This window comes from Sinocyclocheilus rhinocerous, unplaced genomic scaffold, assembly GCF_001515625.1.
Source record: "Sinocyclocheilus rhinocerous isolate Xijiao unplaced genomic scaffold, SAMN03320098_v1.1 scaffold97, whole genome shotgun sequence".
Classification (NCBI taxonomy): Eukaryota; Metazoa; Chordata; class Actinopteri; order Cypriniformes; family Cyprinidae; genus Sinocyclocheilus; species Sinocyclocheilus rhinocerous.
The window spans coordinates 1482458-1497734 of record NW_015666183.1 but is presented as its reverse complement, the minus strand read 5'-3'; the positions used below and the strand labels follow the sequence as shown (position 1 = coordinate 1497734).

The following is a 15277-nucleotide window of genomic DNA, read 5'->3' as shown; positions in this document are numbered from 1 at the left end:
CCCCCTTATGGCGCCACTGTCTTTGAGAACAAATTGAGATATTAAAGTGATCACATTTGTAATTAAAATTATGGTAATGATATACATGTATATATTTATGAAAGAAACAAATGAGACAATTGATACAGTAAGAGTATAGTGTTAGGCTATAAAATGAATGTAGATATCTTGAATAATTTTGTCTTAAAAGTAATTGGTGAGAAATGCTTATATTATATAATTAAATATTATAACATACATGTTAATATATTAGATAATTTTTATTTCATTATATTATAGAGATCTTTGACTTAATTTATTATTATTTTTTTTATTTAACTCAATCTGAGCACAGTTTGACACATTGTTGGGCAAGCATGAAAATGCATGAAATATCATAAAAGTCTCTGTTTGCTCTCCGATTAATCTTATTTACATCTAGAACAAATTGAGATATTAAAGAAATCACATTTGTAATTTCCTGGTAATGATATATATTATGCAACTGACTGATTACCATATCATGTCCCAAAAAAAAAAAAAAACATGGTAGTATTTTTGTTATGATTGAATGCATTTGTAAGGATGCTTTTGTTTAGAAGTGCAGGGTATAAAACAACGCATTACTTGTGTTGCTGTGAGACTGTGCAACTTAAAACAGACTCTCCTAGTAAATATAAGCAACGGATCATTTATTGTATTGGTTGCTTGCTGAAATAAAGCAATGTGAATACATCTAGCAATATAATTTAGCCAATATAAGCTCATTTTATGCATAATATCAAATGGTTGAAAATCACTTTGTAGCGTGACACAGCAGTGTGGTTTTGCCTCGATTCCAGGCAGTGGAAATGCCCAGTGCCCAGAGCAGTGTGAGTGTGTTTGCTCTCTCCGTGTCTTGGCTGTGAAATACACAAATAAAATGTGGTTTTCTGGCTTACATCTCATGGGAGCATGTTCACTCACCTGCTTGAGAGAAACCCGGCGAAAAACATCGACCTTGATAGGGCATCAGCGTCACAGACAGCAGCGTGGCGAGCCAACCGTTTGACTTCTTGTTTCTGAGTGTATGCAGGTGTTCGTGGGAAGATTAGATTCATTCCTAAAGGAAACATTAACTGCATATGGTTAGTTTCAGCAGCGCCTCATGCCAGCAAGGTTTATATCACAGAGTGTTTTTATGTGCAGTTGCATTTATCAAATACCAGCGCTTGATGCTTACAATTTTCTCAAGGAGCGTGTGTTGAAAAATTTAGAAGCGCATTAAAAACTACAATGAAAATTGACCAAATAATTTGTTTTTCCTTAAAAAGGAAATACAAAGAGACATTTCTAAGCAAAATTATTTAATTTATTAGAATACAAAAAGTACACTAGGTTTTTTAAATGGAAGATATTTTGGAGAATGTTGGTTACCAAACAGTTGACGGTACCCATTGACTTTTATAGTATAGAAAAAATATCATGGAAGTCAATGGCTACCGGAAAATGTTTGGTTACCAACATTCTTCAGCATATCTTCCTTTGTGTTCAACAGCCGAAAGAAACTCATACAGGCTTGGAACAACATGTGGGTGAGTAAATGATGACAGAATTTTAATTTTTGAGTGACCTATCCCTTTAAAGACTCTCTGTGACTCGCGCACATGCTCCTCAATACATTTTACAGTACGCATCTATTTATAGTCGCGTACTGTACGCGAGTGAAATGTTCGCACTGTTGAGCCCTAAATACAGGGTGGGTGAGTAAATGATGACAGAATTTTAATTTTTGAGTGACCTATCCCTTTAAAGACTCTCTGTGACTCGCGCACATGCTCCTCAATACATTTTACAGTACGCATCTATTTATAGTAAATGTTCGCACTGTTGAGCCCTAAATACAGTTCCACAATTATTTCCAGAGCGTTTCTCTGTAATTTAGCCTGGATCTTAGGTTGCTCGGTAAAAAATTGAAACACTTTGAGCTGCTGTGGCACCAGGGTCTCGCGGAAATGAATAGCTTTTGTGGCGGCCCGACGGTCTGGCCATTATGATGGTGATAAGTACATGAGTTCCCAGACCACTGTGACCGGTGGAGACCACGATAAACCGTTTTACAGCAATAGCCAAGTTATAGTTACAATTGCAGCATTTTGTCAAAGAAAAGGTTAAAGATGTCAGCCGGAGAAATATGCAGAAGGTTAGTCGGCCAGGATAGTTCACTAATGGATGAAGACATGCTGAAACACTCTGTTACACAAATTTACAGTTAATAAACATGTCCCAGCTGCTGTAATGACACACACATATATGAAGCAAGATTGTATGAGTCAGCCGTGCATAATGCAGTTTTAACGATGACAAATAATGTTTTATTTTAGATGTTTCAGAGGGAAAATCGTGGGGTTGTGAAATTAAATGTGTGAAATAAAGCTCAGCATGTAGAAACATGCACAGAACGGCCATAGATGAATTAGCCTCAGGATGGGAGATCACATTGCATTATGTTCTGTTGAAATAAACCCCTGCAAACTCCAAGACTGAGTTAACGCAGTAGGCAATTTACAAAACATACGTCTTGTTACTTTTTTTGGAGCTTATCCACAGCTACCAAACCGAATGCTTTCACATATAATAGTTTAATGCTTTTGCTATTCCTGCAGATAATGCTCTTAAACTAGCAAACTGTCTCGGAGCTGAATAGTTTGGAAGCAATCATGCACTAACATTATGAATCTAAAGGCTAGTCGTGTTGTTGGAAGCCTGGCGTTTCAATTTGACTGTATTGACTGTGTGATTTGTGTCTCAGAATCTCTCTCTCAGGGAACGAGGGAGAAAAAGACGAGGCTCACAATGGAAGAGATGTAAATTGCTTTAGATTGTTTTGCTCTCAATGTTGGCCACTAAACGCAATTACCAGAATTCAATATTTCTTTTCAAAGTCCTGAAGAAAAGATAAAGCCATTACAATTGGGGGATTGATGCGTTCTCTAGACAGCAGCAATGCATTACTAACCAAGTATTTTCGGATTTGGTAGTTTTCAAATAAAGAGGTCAAAATATCTCATTGAGCTGCTGTTTTGAACTGTTTTAAACATTGAAAATGTTCAGCATTCACTGGTTTTTCATGACGTATTTGTATGTTGGTAATTATTTGTTTAATATATGTGACCCTGGACCACAAAACCAGTCTTAAGTCGCTGGGGTATATTTGCAGCAATAGCCAACAATACATTGTATGGGTCAAAATTAATGATTTTTCTTTTATGCCAAAAATCATTAGGATATTAAGTAAAGATCATGTTCCATGTGGATATTTTGTAAATTTCCTACTGTAAATATATTACAACTTAATTTTTGATTAGTAATATGCATGGCTAATTCCAGATTTTCAAATAGTTGTATCTCGGCCAAATATTGTCATATCCTAACAAACCATACATCAATGGAAAGCTTATTCAGCTTTCAGATGATGTATAAATCTCAATTTTGAAAAATTGACCCTTATGACTGGTTTTGTGGTCCAGGGTCACATATTAGTATTGTATAGTGCTGGTCGGTTTGACCAAAAATCTGTATCACGTTTTTTTGTAATTTTTTTTAGGATTTTGGAGGTTTCATGGTTTATCACGTTTTTTTCCCTGACTGTGCCTTTATATGAATCAGCATGTATGAAACAGTTGCAGAACCACTGCATTTTAATCACGATCCAAGCAAACATTCTACATGTAGCATGAGTATTTTTTTATTTAAATTAGATTGTATAATTTCAAAATGTAAAGCAAAAACAGAATGGTCTGACCTTAGCTTTGTGAAACTATGCTACATAAAACATCTGCACGAAACAAAAACAGCAGATGGGCTGGATGAGAAGCAAATTCACTCTCTGACAGCAGGTGGCGCTAATGGAACAGCAGCAATACAGCGTTTCCTGGTTACCACTGTAAACAAAGCAGTGCTGCGTTTTTAATGTAATATAAAACAGTATTAAAAGCAATTGGTGTTGATACTGATATTAATATTTTGTTTATATTAATCAATTGATATTATATTAATATTAATATCAGTCAATCAATTTATGAATATATTACCACATTTACAAATGCATTCATATTAATTAATTAAGTATTACACTCTAAAAAATGCTGGGTTAAATACAACCCAGTGCTGGGTGAAATATGGACAAACCCAGCAATTGTGTTGTTTTGACCCAGCAAACAACCCAATTGCTGAGTTTGTCCATATTTGACCCAGCACTGGGTTGTATTTAACCCAGCATTTTTTAGAGTGTAATATTAAATAGTCAATGCTGGTTGTGCCAATTTGATTAAATGCAAAGCCTTTAAAAAGAACAAAAACATTTGAAAAAGAAAGGCATTTTCTTCTCCATTTAAATGAAATAGTTCACCTAAAAGATGAAACTTTCACCATAATTTATTCCCCGTCATGTCTTTTGAAACCATTTCAATAGCAGAATTTCCGAGTTGCTCTTTACTATACAAAGAAAGTGAATAGTGACCACTGTGGTTATTTTATTTTGGGTGTTTTCTATTGCTTTAAAAGGATAAAAAAATGTATCCTAACTTTGCAAGATTATAAGGTTAATTGGATTTATTTGCATTTTCCACCATTTGAAACCAGACCAACGCAGCTACATTCGGAAACAGCTGAAAAACAGCTCACGCTGAATGAAACAGAATGCCGGGGTCTTGATTTTTTCTGTTTTTAACTTGACACAGCATTTTAAAAGCGCAATGCTCATGGTGGGACATTTAAAAAATGACACTCTGTAGCAGCAGGAGATGAAATTAAAGAAACAACTTTTTAGAAAAGCTTTGCACGCAAACTGTTTTAACGGTGACTTAACAGTGACCAAACTTTAACAAGTTTGGAAGCTAAAAAGAGCAAAAATATCCACTGAGTTGACCTTGCTAATCAAATCATTCTACCTTACTAATTCCTTGCTTTACTCCAGCAGCTGTAGGACTCTGGCTGGGCCTGAGGGCCAACACCCTGTACTGGAATAAAGAAAGGAAGAAAAGCCTGAAACATCAGCCCTTAACCAGCATCTGCAAAGTCTCCCCTGCCTCCTTCCCCATGGCTTGACCTCCATGCTGTGCTGTGCTGAAGATCTTTCCCTGGAGGTAAGCCGAAAATACCCAAGCCTCTAGCTGGAGCTTGACAAATCGACTCATTTGCTGAGTAGGTGATCTTAAAGGAATAGTTCATCGAAAAAACGAACGTTCTGTCATCATTTACTCACCCTTGTGTCATTCCAAACCGGCATGACTTTGGTTCTTCCCAGGTTTGAGTGCTACGGTTGCTAGTTTATGGGATTTTTATGGTGCTTTTTTGTCCTTATTGAAGCTTGACAGCCACTATAACCATTCGTTTGGGTGGAAAAGAGCAGCGTCAGCATGGTGTTTCACAGACAAACTCATACGGATTAAAATTTTTGAGTGAACGGTTCCTTTAAGAACATCTTAGCCGAATTAAATTTGCTGTCATGTTTTTAGAAAGCATATTAGACTCTATTTCTTGTACTACTGAGAGGAATGCTGTGTTTCACTCTGTACATTGCAATGCAGAAAACGTAATTCTTAGTGACATCTCCCAGAAGGCCCAAGGAATTGTTGTGAGACGCCCAACCGATGAGGTGCCTGTATTAAAATAATGTTGCAGATGAAAAAAAAAAAGCCATACTGCACTGGCCTGTTAACATGCAAATCACATCTCATTTTCACAGAACGACAAAGCGAGTGAGTCAGTGTGAAACTGTATGTGCTGAATGCCAGGCATGTTACTGAGAGAAAGCAAAGCATAGAAACAACACATAGTAAATTATGTAGTCACGGTGAAGAACACCCAACAACATTTCTATTTTTGGTCGCAAGCCACAGCAAATTCGATTTAATGAGCTCTGAATGTATAAGAATGACCTTGGTATTGATTTTTAGCTGTGTTGCACATGGTGTTGTTTTTAATAAACCAGTACTGTAACAATAATACATGGTAATAATTTTATAAAATACAAAGTGTTCGTGTTTGAAGGCATATCTCATGATGCTGGGTTATAGAAAAAAAATATAAGATTATATTTTGCATTAACAAAACCAAACCTGTTATTTGTACAAGTTTTGTTACTTTATTTTCATCACAGTTAAGCATAGGCTCCCATTCTTATTATTGCTTATTTTGATTTAAAAAATAATTGAAATAATTTGCTTTGTCAGAGTAATACGGATATAAGAAGAATCATCATGAAAAATAATAAGAATTGCAAAATAAATTAATTAAAAAGTCGGAATGCATTGTGATAATGAGAATTTATGTGCTTCATAATGTCACAATGCAAAATATCCATTTTTTTGGGGGGTGAATATGATTTAAACATGTTTTGTGACATTGTTATGAATTTATTAGGGTGCTAAATGTTTTTTATTTGTGTAATTTTTAAAACAAACTTTCTGTGTTTAGTTTAATGTTATATTGTGTCTTTTATTATTGTTTGTGATATAATTTTTTATATATCGGTTTCTATTGCCAAAAAGTGCCTTAGGCCACTATGAAAGGAGATTTGAGCTTAATAAAAATGTAATAGAATATTAAAAAAAAAAAAGTTCTACATTCTAAAAAAACTATTCTTAAAAAAAGTTAAATGATTGAAATCATTTACTTTAATAATCGATTGAGAATCATCATTAAAAATATTACGAATTACAAAATAAATGAAATTAAAATTTCAGATGGCAGGCGAGTGGAAAGACCTGTAGACCTCATAGAGATGTTTATTAGGGAACACTCGTTCTTGCCACGCCAATGAATTATTCATAAAGCCGCTGTCTGAAGGCCTTGTGTATTCTGCCAGGACTTTCTTAGCTGGAATCGATCCGTGGTGGAAATTCTGAGCAATCCGCGACGTCTCCTCCAGCTCAGAGGTTTTAAAGGGTCATGTAGCTCATTTTGACAGATGGCACTCAAGAGGTACTCACCATCGCTGCTTTGGAGACACATATCCTCTCCGTTATGAGCCTCAGATTGCTATTTCCTCTTAAGTGCACTCCATGTGAGGACAAGGTTCATCACTGAGACGGCTTTTTGTCAATTTTTGGTATATAATGGGGAATTTGGAATCCAAGGGCTCGCCAATATATCTCGCTTATGAAGGTATCTTATGGCACATGCCACTTATGGAGAAATGTTCCAACATTTTACCATTCAAGCACTCTTAGAGCAAAAGCACGCTGATTAAAGTGGGGGAAAATAGCCGGGCTGTCCTTGCATTTGGAATACAGACAAAATATGGTGAAAACTATGGAAGCTTGTTTCCGCTATGAGATAAAAAAAAATAAAATGAAAAAGGTAATTGCGACTTTTTATCTCACAGTTTAGACTTTTCTTTTTCTCACAATTCTGAGTTTATATCTCACAGTTCTGATTTTTCCCCTCACAATTCTGAGATATAAACTCTGAATTGTGAGATATAAATTCAGAATTCTGAAAAAAAAGTCGGAATTCCAAGGCATAATTCAGAATTCCCAGATGAGAAAAAAAGTCAGAATTGTAAGATTTAAACTAAGAATTGTGAGATATAGACTCGCCACTAAGCTCTACAGATGGTGGCGCCATCTAAAAGTCACGATTACCATTTTTTATTTTTAATTCTATGGGGGAAACTAAAAAACCCTTAGAATTTTGAGAAAATGTCAGAATGGTTAAACATAAACTCAGAATTCCAAGAAAAAACATCAGAACTGTAAAATAAAAAAGTCGCGATTACTTTTTAACTTTTTATTCTGTGACGGAAACAAAAAAAATAGAATTCTGAGATTTAAGAAATTCTAATTCAGAATAGGGCTGTCAAAATGACTGAAAAACTAAATTCGAATTTTCTACTTAAATATTTTCAAAATTCGAATTATATTCGAATTTAAAAGGCGTAATTTCAGTTAGGGGAAAAAACGCTTTTGGCTTCTCTCCTGAGGCCACAAGAGGGGCTGATAGATGTCCCTCTAGAAAATGTGATAAATATGCGTTCTGTGTGAACGGCTTGGTTTCAGTTTTGACATAAACAACATCTTCTCTACACTGATGCTTACACTTACACAGACACTTACATCGTCGTCGCATTTCGTGCGCCACTGATAGGCTGCCTGACGGCTGACGCAGACCTAAAATTCAATGTGGAAATTCAATTTTTTTGTTGACAGCCCTAATTCAGAATTGTGCAATTTAACTTGCAATTCTGATTAGAAAAGTCAGAATTATGAGATATAAACTTGCAATTGCAAGAAAAAAATTCAGATTTGTGCGATGAAAAGTCAATTACCTTTTTTATTTTTCATTCTGTGGCAGAAACAAAAAAAAAAGTGAGATATAAACTTGCAGTTCTTACAAGAAAAGTCGGAATTGCGAGATAAAAAGTCAATTACCTTTTTTATTATGTGGCGGAAAAAAACTGATTTGCGAGATGTGAACTCAGAATTCTGAGGGAAAAAAGTCAGAATTGTGAGATAAAAAATCGCAATTACAGTTTAATTATTTTATCCCATAGCAGAAACAAGCTTCCACACAAAAAAAAAACTGGCAGATAGAGCTGTAATCTCTCCACATTTGCTCCGCTGAGTGGTTTCAGACTGTGCGAATTATGCGATTGTTCTGATTAAATGTGCTCCACTGGTCGTGATTTTAATTTGTGCTACTCTGGGAGATGAAATAGCAGAAGTGATTCCTCTGTGAAACAATCTTCAGGATGGTTTTAATCCTAGCGCTCACTAGTACTTCTAGTACACAAGCGGCATTTTAATGCTAAACGACAACAGCGCTGTGGTCAGCTACTGCTGTGTGATTCTTTTCACAATGTGAATTATTAAGACATTTATAAAGCAGCACTGGAAAAACACAGCAGGAAATGCCTCCAGTGATTTATTCATCCTGTACAAATAAGTATAATTGTATACCAGAAAATTTGTTGCTGGGTGAATCTCACAAACAGCATGTCTGAGTCATATTTCATCCCAAATCAAATGAAATATAGTGCATTTTTATGATAAAATGTGATTTAGATATGTTTTTGCAAGATTTGTCCATCTGTGTCCATCATTATGACTATCATAGTCATTGAGTAGACGCCACCGGATCATTATCATGATTCAATAATTATGCTAATGATGCTTCACTGTGGTTTGGCATTCATCTTACATCTTAATAATGAAGATATTATTATCACTTGTTGGTTTAATAACATTAACACCAGACCTAACCATAGGGTTTGTTTGAATGCCATATTCTTATTGCACAATGAAGCGTTCAAGCAGACCGTGTACAGCAAACTAGAAATTGCAGTACATGTTCAGAGACCATCCCAAACAGGCTGATATATTGTTTGACAATAACTCTCATTGATATATTTAGTAGGCCTCCGAGCAACTTGAAATGCCACATTTGCATTCGTATTCAGAAGTGGTTATTGCTTTCCGGTTGGTTAATCTCTTCTGCCATCCACATGTTAGCAAAATAAAAATGTAACACTTTTAGGCGTTTTAGAAAAAGCTTTTTACACCGAATATCAAAGCGCGTCCTCCTCTTTGGCTTTGCACGTCCAGATGCTGTTGTTATTTGTCAAAACAAATTTGCTGTGAATAGTTTTGATTAAATTTGTGCACATCCAAGCGGGCTTTCATGCAAGGCAAAGTTGTGTATTTCTCCAGCAACTGCACAAACTAAGCAATGATTAATTTCGAATGCATTTTCATTTATCTATAATGAATTTTTCTTTGCTTTGCAACATATGCAACTTTCATTGCAAACACCATTTATCATTGCAGGTCAATAACATTTAGCTTTTGCTAATGCGACGTGTTCTAATTACATGGTGATTGGTTTTCTTTTTCATGTTTTTTCCTCTCTAAGGGCTGTTTCTCTGACCTTAGCACATGGATTTCAAGACTTCAAATGAAGAGGTAAGTATTGCTGTTGAAACATTTTGTTATTTTAGATAAAGTAGTGTTCGCATACAAATTGTAACAGATCTATTTCAGCATTATTTGCTGAACAAAACTCTATCCAAATAAATGCTCGCTGTAGTCGTGGAGGGAGGCAGGAGCACATCGATCAAATAAATGGATTTGTTGACTTTCCACTGGGGAACAAAGATGTTAGGTCACAACCGATTGCTTTAATTTCCCTGTCTGCAGACTAGCAAATAGTTATTTAACAGACAACAGATTTACAGTTTCATTCTCTGTAATACTTTTAATTTTCTGATCACAATAAGGACTTAATGTAAGGATTATAAAGAGGATTACAATCTATTATAGAAAGTAAAAAGCCATAAAAATCTAACTATAAATAATTAAAATGTGTAATGGTATGGATTAATGATTGACTAAATAATCAATCATAATGTTTTTTGCCATCAGTATGCTAAATCATATTTTATGTGTAATATATATATTTATTAGACGGCTCTTGGTCAGCAGCACCTTCCAGTGTCAAGTCAAGTCAAGTCACCTTTATTTATATAGCGCTTTTAACAATACAGATTGTGTCAAAGCAACGGGGGGCCAGTTCTCCTCTGGCCAGACGAAACCAGCAGTTCAATTCCAGGCTGCAGCAAAGTCACATTGTGCAGAGGACTCAACTGGCTCCTGTGGTCTATTATTGTTAATATTAATAGTTTATAAAGTGAAAGAAATGATATCTCATTAGTTTTATAATGCACTGTATAATAAGCAATTACAAACGCATTTTAAACTAATTTGTGTGTCCTAATTAGTATGACTATTAAAAGAATAGTTCAACCAAACTTGAAAATTTGTTGAAAATGTATTAACCTCAGGTCATCCACGATGTAGATGAGTTTGTTTTTTCATCAGATTTGGAAAAATTTAACATTGCATCACTTGCTCACCAATGGATCCTCTGCAGTGAATGGGTGCCGTCAGAATGAGAGTCCAAACAGCTGATAAAAACATCACAATAATCCACACCACCATCAGTTAACGTCTTGTGAAGTGAAAAGCTGAGTGTTTGTAAGAAACAAATCCATCATTAAGATATTTTTAACTTTAAACTATTGCTTCTGGCCAAAATGCCAGTCCATAATCCATAATGACCCTTCCTCCAGTGAAAAAGTCCGTCCCCTGCTGTTCTCTAACATCAAAATCCACCCACATATTTGTTTAGAACTGTTTTGGACTGTCTTTGCTTGTAAACAGTGCTTGATCTGTGCATATTTCTCTCCTGATTCAGACAACCTTTTCACTGGAGAAAGCAATATTATGAAGGACTTTTATTTTAGCTGGAAGCAACAGTTTGAAGTAAAAAAAAAAACGTCATAATGATGGATTTGTTTATTACAACTCGCAGCTTCTCGCTTCATAAACCCTGAGGGGGAAAATCTTCAGCAAATTTTCATTTTTGGGTGAACTTTTCCTGATTTCAAGAACCCGATTGCTCTCAACACCCCAAACTTGCGCTCTCATTTTTAGAAACGCAGCTATAGTGAAATCTTGCATCTCTGTTATGGATTACAGTGAAAATGACCACAGAAGACTTCATTATTAAAATTACTGTAATATTACTGTAGCAATGTTCATTTTGTTTCTAGGCTGATTGTTTTGCACAATGTACTGCAGTAGTTTTTCTTAGCGAACGCTTTAATATCATATAAATGCAAGATTAGTAAATAATATCAACTCGAATCAATATTTAAGTCCAAGCATTTATTCATTTAGTGGTCTTGATCACCCTGTCAGGATTTATTTTGCAATAATGACCGGCTGATTGTACTTTATATGCTATATATATCAGCGTCTATCGGCTACTGAGAAATATTGATCGTCCACTAATCTGGATGTTCTTCTCAATTCGTTAAAATGCAAGACATTCGATGGCTCCTGCATTATATTAATGCAGTTTGGAATGGGATACAAGGCTACTATGAATGCAGAGAGCACAAATTTAATAGCTTTTGGACACAGAAGAGCGCTTATGTGTGGAAGATTAATGAGCGCTCAGAGGAGGATAAGTCTTGTGTATATAGATAGAAGTATTTCTGTTTATTTACAAACACTGCTGTGCTTTTTAAACATGATGTGCAAGGCAAGATTCAACATGTTGTGGTCAGAAAAAAATTGCTTTTTTTTACATAACATTTTTGATTATACTTGTTACAGAATCTGGTAGGGAGTTTTTCAGAGCCTGTGGGTGTTTTAACTTTGCTGAAGCATCAATATGAGAATCATATTGGCTGTGCTTCTTCTTAATTGTGTGAATTAATGCAGTCCTCCTGGACTAAATTAAGCGTTAGCGTTAGTTCTGGTTCTCAGCTGATCACATCTACCTATAGGAATACGACACCTATCGCGGCATTCCTATATAAGCTCTATTCAGTATTATTCTGCAGCTTTTCAGCTTGCTCAGGAGCAAATTACCCTCCTCCATCCCCAGCTCCTCCTTTCGCCACAGTCAGGACTTGGCTTTCTGATATTCCTTGCTAATCAAGACTCCTTTATCTTGAATAAAGTGTTACACTTAAATATCTTTAAGTACATTAATGATATCTGCCTTGTTCTGTTCTGTTAACCCTAGGGGGGTTATTATTGCTGCTCTCCCTGCTCATTCATGACAGGCTGCATGGATGGGCAGGGAGGTTTTTGCCCAGAACAGAACCATACCGCCAAACCAAACTTTATGCTAAGTATCTATCATTTTGACGATAGTGGTCCTGACAGAACTACAGTAATTTCAATTCTGGAATGGCCATAGTCTATGTCTGAGCATGTTTTGACTGAAAATCTCAAGGGTACACTAAAAATGGCTGACACTTGGTTGCTACGGCAACAGAATCAAGCATGTGTCCTAGCAACTGAAGTTATGGAATAAATTTAATTCTGGTGTAAAGTATTTGACTGACTTTGCAAGAAAGCGCAATGATGCAGATGCCAGACTCAACAGAAAATCCAGGCCTCTTTCCTATTTTATGAGCAACTGCTTACCAACCAATTTGATCATCATAGGAACGAGTCTTACAACACAACTGGGCCCTGAGGAATTTATTTTATTTAGTTTTTTACTGTGCTAAAAAGCGGAAAGGCCAAAATATACACAGAGTCAGTTTTATGCAACATTTCAAAGCGGAAAAAGCTTTAATGAAATAATAATGAAAGCACCATGATGTTGGCAAAAATATTACAATGTGCACTCTAAAAAATGCTGGGTTAAATATAACCCAGCGCTGGGTTATATTTAGCCCAGCATTTTTTAGAGTGTGAAATTATGAAATATGTATTGACAAAAATTCTTGAATAAACTATCTAGGGATGCAGTCTTTTTTCACTGTAAGTTTCTTCTGAATTTATGATGATTAGATCATTTTATGAAGGCTAAATATGTTTACATGCCTCTAATAGACCAACTAGCAAACTAACTGAATAATCATTTAAATTATTCAACGTTTGTCAAGATGTTGAAAATAATATATGTTACGTGAGATGGATTTCACGACTGTTAAAAGTCATGCAATTAGTTGAAATGATAATAATTGCATCACACAAAATATTTAGTTTGTTGGTGTTTCTTCACTTTTATGTCCATGGGGTTCATTTTTATTAAAGCTAACAAGTTTGCAATGTGAAGCATGATGTGTGAAGAAAACAAAAGAAAAAGCAAGCTACATATAGATATCACTTAGCAGAATATTTTTTATTGAGCATTATTTTAAATCAAGCTTTAATTTTTTTTTAATTACGCAGAAAGTGTGAAAGTATTTTTACTTGTGTGTAATGTATTTAGGATACATAAAATGTGACCCTGGACCACAAAACCAGTCATAAGGGTCAATTTTTTTAAATTGAGATTTATACATCATCTGAAAGCTGAATAAATAGCTTTCCATTGATGTATGGTTTGTTATGATAGGACAATATTTGGCCGAGATACAACTATTTGAATATCTGGAATCTGAGGATGCAAAAAAATCAAAATATTGAGAAAATCACCTTTAAAGTTGTCCAAATGAAGTTCTTAGCAATGCATATTACTAATCAAAAATTAAGTTTTATTATATTTACAGTAGGAAATTTACAAAATATCTTCATGGAACATGATCTTTACTTAATATCCTAATCATTTTTGGCATAAAAGAAAAATCAATAATTTTGACCCATACAATGTATTTTTGGCTATTGCTACAAATATACCCCAGCGACTTAAGACTGGTTTTGTGCTCCAGGGTCACAAACACTATGCTATAAAAGGAGACCAGTGTTATTTTAGTATTAGATATTATTATAGTTTTTATTCATATTTTGAATCAATTTTTATTATGTTTTCAGTTTTAATTTTAGTTTGTTAAATTTTTTAGTAATTTTGTTGTGTTTTTGTCTTTTTTATTCTATTTATAAAGTTTTTATTAATTTTTATACTTTAGTTTTAGTTATTTTAGTACATCAAGTTAAACTAAATGAAAGTGAAATAACTGAAATTAGCTGAAATAAAAGATTTTCATATTTTATTTCAGTATTTTTTTTTATAGTTTTAATTTTAGTTTCAGTTTTATTTTTAACTACCCTAGTGAAAAATAAATATACTAAAATGTATTTGATATACATTTATTTCATGCTAAGTATACTACAAATACACACTGGGTTGTATTTAACCCAGCATTTTTTAGAGTGTGCGAGTACACTTCAGGTACACTTGAAATATCTTGCATTTAAAGACCGATATTATTCAAAGATCATACAATCCTCATCAATAGTGACATTAAAACACATTTTAGGCTTAATATTAAGAAATGTGCATTGTGCACAAGTAGTATACTCCAAATTAGTTTAACTATAATTTTTATATCAGTACACTCTAAAAAATGCTGGGTTAAATATAACCCAGCGCTGGGTTAAAAAGGGACAAACCATGCTATTGGGTTGTTTTGACCCAGCGGTTGGGTTCAAAACAACCCAACTGCTGGGTCAAAACAACCCAACAGCTGGGTTTGCCCCTTTATAACCCAGCATTTTTTAGAGTGTATATAGAATTTGATTATATATACACACATATACATAGGCTATATAATTTAATAAAAATCAGTACATACTGTTTAGATTTGTTTGTTCTTTTGTTACTTTTAATGTGTGTGTAGCCTATATATGCGCACATAATTAATATATAATATTATTAATATATAATATGTGTGTATGCATATATATAACTTTTTATTTACTATATATATAATATATACATATGTAATTTATAACACATTAATATTTTGATTCAGTCTTTGTTCTTTTGTATTAGAAATGTTTTTTTTATG

The 15277-nt window shown here is 34.4% G+C and overlaps 1 protein-coding gene across 1 annotated transcript in view; it reads left to right on the top strand.

Moving 5' to 3' along the window:
• The first annotated feature begins 4968 nt into the window (after positions 1-4968).
• Positions 4969-15277, top strand: part of LOC107732080 (gamma-1-syntrophin-like) — a 32042-nt gene continuing 21733 nt past the window's right edge. Inside the window, exons 1-2 of the mRNA XM_016543327.1 lie at positions 4969-5105; positions 9874-9923. Coding sequence (XP_016398813.1) covers positions 9897-9923 — 27 coding nt within the window. The 5' untranslated portion in view covers positions 4969-5105; positions 9874-9896. The remainder of the gene's footprint in view (positions 5106-9873; positions 9924-15277) is intronic.